The following is a 6750-nucleotide window of genomic DNA, read 5'->3' on the forward strand; positions in this document are numbered from 1 at the left end:
ATTAGTAAACAGAACACGATATACTAGGATTAGTAAACAGAACATGATATACTAGGATTAGTAAACAAAACAAGATGTACTAGAATTAGTAAACAGAACATGATATACTAGGATTAGTAAACAAACTATGATATACTAGGATTAGTAAACAAAACATGATATACTGGAATTACTAAACAGAACATGATATACTAGGATTAGTAAACAAAACATGATATACTAGAATTAGTAAACAAAACATGATATACTAGGATTAGTAAACAAAACATGATTTTCTAGAATTAGTAAACAGAACACGATATACTAGGATTAGTAAACAGAACACGATATACTAGAATTAGTAAACAAAACATGATATACTAGGATTAGTAAACAAAACATGATTTTCTAGAATTAGTAAACAGAACATGATATACTAGGATTAGTAAACAAAACATGATATACTAGGATTAGTAAACAAAACATGATATACTAGAATTACTAAACGGAACATGATATGTTGTCAAAGCTGAACGACGGAACGCAGTTGATAACATTTTACTCATTTTTAATCTATTCATCGTAACAATGACATAAATAATAAATATACATAAACACGAACGACCTAACCACAAAACAAATTACAGCCCAATATAGGAGAATCAACTGTCATATTCAAATAAGGGGAAGAATTTTATTAACAAATAGTAACACAACTGAAATAAGACAAAGTTGTAGAATAAGAGAACAAACAGGTAATAAATGCAGTAATCATAGCGAAGTGGAGATAAAAGTGAGTAACGTAGGTAGCGTATGTTTATAGGTAAAAAAAAACAAAAAACTTGCATTATTTGATTTATATAAATCCAGAATAAAAACCAACGATTAGTCAAACCTGGTGGTTTTTTAATAGTTATATACTAAATACGCTCGAGAAGTGCACATCCATGCAAATATATATAACACGTACATGTTACTGATAAAAGGTAAGTAAAATGAGATTAGTTCGTTAGATTTATCATACATTGCGCAAAGTCATACGTATACACAGACTCTTACCGCTAGGTGTCGTAATAATATGTTTTAAAAGATAGTAAGGAAGCTAACCCAAACCACAATCGTTTTTTAAGTCTGCAGCGAGCAGCAGACATGTTGTTACCAGTCATTACAGTTCTAGTGTTACTGGTGGTGACGTGGTTTAGGTAAGTGAGTTTTTACACAGACCGGTGGATTAATATAGTTTTGTTACTGGTGGTGACGTGGTTTAGGTAAGTGAGTTTTTACACAGACCGGTGGATTAATATAGTTTTGTTACTGGTGGTGACGTGGTTCAGGTAAGTGAGTTTTTACACAGACCGGTGAATTAATATAGTTTTGTTTGAAAAAAAAAAACAAATCAACCTGATTAGTCTATTTAGAGTAAGAATGACCTCATAGTAAGTAAAATGAGGCGAGAGAGATGTATCCGTATATCTACCAAGAGACTGTGTTTTGTTAGATTAAACAGGTATCGTGTAGATTATGAAACTTGTAAAATATTAGTATTTGACGAGTTTTCTTTAAGGAGTTCCAATTTTGTAAGTAAAACCCAAGCAAACGAAAAATACAGAGAGATAGTTAAATTATGTTAAGGGAAAATAATCATGTAGTCAACGTTTCGACGAAACGACCTTTAGCTGGTCCGATGGTGTAGATTTTATGTCCGAAATGTTGACCACCTAATTATTATTAACATTAAAGTGCTTTTAACATTTCATTTGGATTTTTTATTCATTTCTGAACACATTTCCAACTATTTTCACGCAAAACTTCCAAAGTTTAGTTTAATTTCCATTGCCTTCGCTGATTCCCTAGTGTTGTTTAGTTCTGTATCAACAAATACAGCTCGTTAAACTGGTTTCCTTTCACGTGCTCATTACAGTAACACTACATCTAGTAGTCGCCGTTAGAACTGTTTATAGACGTGTTGTCGCTTTCTGTGGCGTCACTAACTTTTACGCTCGATAATTTATCTCAACTTAGTTGTACAGTGAGCAGTTAATCATTTTGTTGTTAACTTATCGACTCTTCTTTTAACTGATTATTTCAAAGTACACATGATTATTAGTAGTACGACATGTTTATTTCTAAACTGGACATCTTATAATCAGGGGCATGTCCATCGCGATAGACCCGCCATTTGATATTTTGATTATTTAAGAAAAAAAAAACATGAAAGTTTGAGCATGCGTACATTGAGGACCTACCATTTCCTGGCTGTAAATATGGCAACATTAGTTGCTCCTACAAGTGGTAAATGGTTTGTAAGGTAGACGTACTGAAGAATTACTCAGCTGTTTCAAACCAATGTAGGTGATCAATTCTGTCTCAATAAGTAAAGTCACTGCTACTGGTAATAACTCGTTGGAATTTAACAGGGAAATTATTTAGATAATATTTTAATTCAATCTTTTTTTTAACTGAAGTTATACATCTTTATTAGTTTAAGTGTAAACATTCAGATATGTTTAATTGTAACTTCAATTTATTCCTTGTTTTAAATCGTGTTTTTCTCGTTAAGCAGTTAACATTAACGAAAACAACTGACTGTAGTCAAACATGGCTCGTATTGTAGTTCAACCTCGTAATGTTATTTTCACATGTATACAAATATCTTTCCTTTTGGAAAGCTTAGTGTTATCTACTCCTCCCTTACACATATGGTGACGTCGTCTGTACTTCCCTTCTCCTAACTTCATTTTTGCATAGTTTGATGAAGTTCCAAGACCTTCCCGCGCACTCCCACATGAAAGTTACACTTTTAACTATACAGACGTGTCAGTTTCAGCTACATTGAATTATAGTTTGAGTTTCCATACGCATACATGGTTAAGCAGTTAACGTTAGGCATGCTCTACTTATGACTCTATTAAAGCATTCCTCATATAAGTAGTTTATCAGTTTTAAAAATCTTCATATTTTAATAACGTTATTTTCACAAAGATACACTTAGAATGTGTAACAAACGTTCCCATGTCTACCAAGTTGTCTATAGGATGAAATGGTTCTAATCCCAACATTAGTAATGAATGGTAAAACTTACAGTCATTCTATATCATGTCTTTATTGTGCTGTACTTTATAGAGATAAAAGAAAGAGAATGTGACATTTTTGTTACTTTGTACAGAACATCAGAAAGGTAAACGTGTATCTTAGAAAACTCTGTTTTGAAATTTTGAAAATGTTTTTGTAAAAACCACATGATAAGAAATATCGAAGGATGAAGTTATTGGTGCTTAGCTAAGGCCTAGTCATATTTAAAAAAAAATGTCTTTGTAAAAACCACATGATAAGAAATATCGAAGGATGAAGTTATTGGTGCTTAGCTAAGGCCTAGTCATATTTAAAAAAAATGTCTTTGTAAAAACCACATGATAAGAAATATCGAAGGATGAAGTTATTGGTGCTTAGCTAAGGCCTAGTCATATTTAAAAAAAAGTCTTTGTAAAAACCACATGATAAGAAATATCGAAGGACGAAGTTATTGGTGCTTAGCTAAGGCCTAGTCATATTTAAAAAAAAGTCTTTGAAACAAAAACTGTTGATAATTACATTTTTTAAAAGAAGAAGAAAATTATTAAATAAACCTTTAACATATTTAATTTGTCCGACTTAAGTTAAAGGATTAAAATATTTGTATTTCAGGATATGAATTAAGAGATTAGCTTTAAAAAATATGAAAAGTATAATGTTGTTGTGAAATGATTATGAATTGTTAGATTAGAGAGAATAAGTTCTGTCTTGTTTCGTTCCAGATGGCGACAGAAAAAGTTATCTTTCTTTCAAGACCTTGGCATCCCAGGACCAAAACCAAACTTCTTTTTCGGAAATTTGAAGGAATTTCAAGCAAAGGTTTTGATAAATTTACTTGAAACCTAATATTTAAAAGAATTGAAGAACTTGTAAACCAGGTTGAAGTTTAACTAGAACTCCATCCTTGAGGCAGTTGTACAGACATGTTACCTCTTTTTCTAAAGCCTAGCAAGCATGTCACAGAAATCATAAACTTTTTATTAAAAGTTTTGAAATAAAGGTTCTTGGAACTTTAGGTGATTTACAAAGACTAGTTAGTACATGAGAATTTTACGTTATAAGATCTGAAACTTTGGTTAATGTTTTTTTAAAAGTGAAACAGGTGCAATTAAGACAATTGTGTTATGATTTGTCCACCAAAGAGTAAGAGACACAGGAATAAGTTGACAGAATTAGCATTTCGGCTAATAACCGATCCAAAGAAACAACTCTGCACAAACTACTGCTGCAACAAAAGACCAAACAACTCTGTACAAACTACTACTGCAACAAAAAACCAAAACACACATTTCTACACAAATTACTACTGCAACAAAAGACCAAAACACACAACTCTGCACAAATTATTGTTGCAACAAAAGATTAAAACACACAACGCTGCACAAACTACTACTGCAACAAAAGATTAAAACACACAACTCTTCACAAACTACTACTGCAACAAAATACAAACAAAACACACAACTCTGTACAAACTACTACTGCAACAAAAGACCAAAACATACATTTCTACCCAAATTACTGTTGCAAAAAAAGATTAAAACACACAACTATGTACAAATTACTACTGCAATGAAAGATCAAAACACACAAATCTGTACAAATTACTACTGCAACAAAAGAACAAAACGCACAACTCTTCACAAATTACTACTGCAACAAAAGATCAAGACACACAAATTTGTACAAAGTACTACTGCAACAAAAGATCAAAGCACACAACTCTGCACGTGGAAGAGACACAGGACTAAGTTTAGAGGAATAGCTAATAACTGACCCAAAGAAACAATTTTGTACAAACTACTACTCCAATAAAACACACAACTTTGCACAAGCTTGTGCTCCAATAACAGTCGAAAGGAACAATGCTGTAAAAACAACTGCTGCAATAATAGACCACGAAAAGCAATACATAAGTAAGCTAATCATACACTAAACCAACAATATTACAATACTGCCCGTAATTGTTCTTCTTCTATAATCAAATTCTTTACATAAGATGGGTTAACCAACAATGTTCAACGCCAAATTAAATTGTTAAATATCTACTGTCAATATCGTATTAATGAAGGTCAATAAAAGTAGTCAATAAAGTTGAAAACTGTTCAACACTGTAGTCTGAGTAATTCTCAAAACTGAATTGGAACAACGCTTAAGTAATTTTCAAAAGTGAATTGTAAAGTTCTCGAAGTTTATCATAAGTATATTTGATAGATTACAGTGTTGGCTAAGATTTGATTTTGTAATCAGGAGAAATAATGAATGGGTTTTTTGTTCTGTTCTTAAAGGGTGCTATTAAATGTCAAGAAGAATGGATAAAAAAATATGGAAAAGATTTGTGGGTAAGTTTCTTTCATAGATTGAAAAAACGAAAATATATGTTTTTGTACAATTGAATTTCGATGTATCTTACACATAGCGCCACCTGTTGAACGTAAGTTTAAACTTTTCACTAAACTTCACTGAGCTGATGTTAGAATACAGAATGTATAAATATTAAAGATGATTTTACTATTATCTCTCGATTGAAAACTGTTGCTTCTTTATGCAAGCTAGCAAGTATGAAAAGGAATTTAGATATTTTAGTCCTAATGTGTATTTTAAGATATTAAATTAATTGATATAATGAAGTAAATATAAGGTAAAAAATGCACCATTTTAACTATTGAATTAACAAAGCAATAATATTGATTATATTTAACAGTAGGTTATCCTAGATAGATAAATATAACATTTGATATACTAATACCCATTTTTACCTGAATATCAGGTTTTGTTTTAATACTCGACTGAGATCATGTCTTATATAAATATATTTTAGACATCGTACGTTTTTACACACTATGTTAGTAAATAGAATCTACCAAACAAAACATTATAAAACTGTATAATTTATTTACTAAATACGATAAAATTTATTTTCTAGATTCTATTATGGACGCTTACCTATCATTATCATATCGGATTTGGACCTCTTGAAACAAATACAAATTAAAGATTTCCAAAAGTTTACAGGTAGACCGGTAAGAAAGAGTCACGTACAAAAAAAAAAAAAATAGAACAATAAGTTCAATTAGTAAAACAATGTTCCACTGTTCAAAAGTGGATAACCTACATTAAGAAGCAATATATTCAAATTAGACTTTTGTTAGGAAAAGTTTGGAATAAATACATATTTTAATCAATAGTTAATTAATAGTTGTGAGATAACTTTTCATCCTTTCCTTTATTCTATATATATGTATCGTTTTTAGGTTATTAGTAACATTACTAGTGTAAGCCCAGAACACCATGCTGTATACGTTTTCATGAAACTGTGTGATCTTTATAGCAATCGTATCTTATCCAGTGATTAAAAAGTATAATATCTTGCTTATCTCTGTAGATGCTCATCCCTGGAGGTGCGCAGCCAGTTAATGAGTTAAAATCACAATTGACTTTGCAACGGGGGGAGCACTGGAAGGAAGTTCGCAGTCTCCTGACCCCAACATTCAGTTCCAGTAAGATGAGACAAGTAAGGATTGTTGTTAGTCTACAACTTAAACATCAGTTAAATGTAGTCTGACAACTGTAACTATCGTCAGAAACTTATCATATAAATCTACATTATCAACTTTACCAAATTTAAACACTGCTTTTGCGATTAGTAGAAATTTCATCACCAAATACTAAGATGCCATTCATATAGAAAATATTAAG

At 31.1% G+C, this 6750-nt stretch overlaps 1 protein-coding gene across 5 annotated transcripts in view; it reads left to right on the forward strand.

The window, feature by feature from the left end:
• Positions 1-6750, forward strand: part of LOC106469604 (cytochrome P450 3A11-like) — a 78864-nt gene that overhangs the window by 58229 nt on the left and 13885 nt on the right. The window contains exons 1-5 of one of the 5 annotated variants that reach the window (XM_013930107.2): positions 1120-1181; positions 3774-3870; positions 5340-5393; positions 5978-6074; positions 6437-6565. The exons of 2 other annotated variants lie outside the window; for them this stretch is intronic. In XM_013930107.2, the coding sequence (XP_013785561.1) occupies positions 5377-5393; positions 5978-6074; positions 6437-6565 (243 nt within the window). In that variant the 5' untranslated portion in view covers positions 1120-1181; positions 3774-3870; positions 5340-5376. Of the gene's footprint in view, positions 1-1119; positions 1182-1219; positions 1248-1295; positions 1314-3773; positions 3871-5339; positions 5394-5977; positions 6075-6436; positions 6566-6750 lie in introns of those variants that run through there. 2 more of the 5 variants (XM_022398177.1, XM_022398178.1) reach the window with 2 other exon arrangements.

The sequence above is a fragment of the Limulus polyphemus genome, unplaced genomic scaffold, assembly GCF_000517525.1.
Source record: "Limulus polyphemus unplaced genomic scaffold, Limulus_polyphemus-2.1.2 Scaffold3567, whole genome shotgun sequence".
Classification (NCBI taxonomy): Eukaryota; Metazoa; Arthropoda; class Merostomata; order Xiphosura; family Limulidae; genus Limulus; species Limulus polyphemus.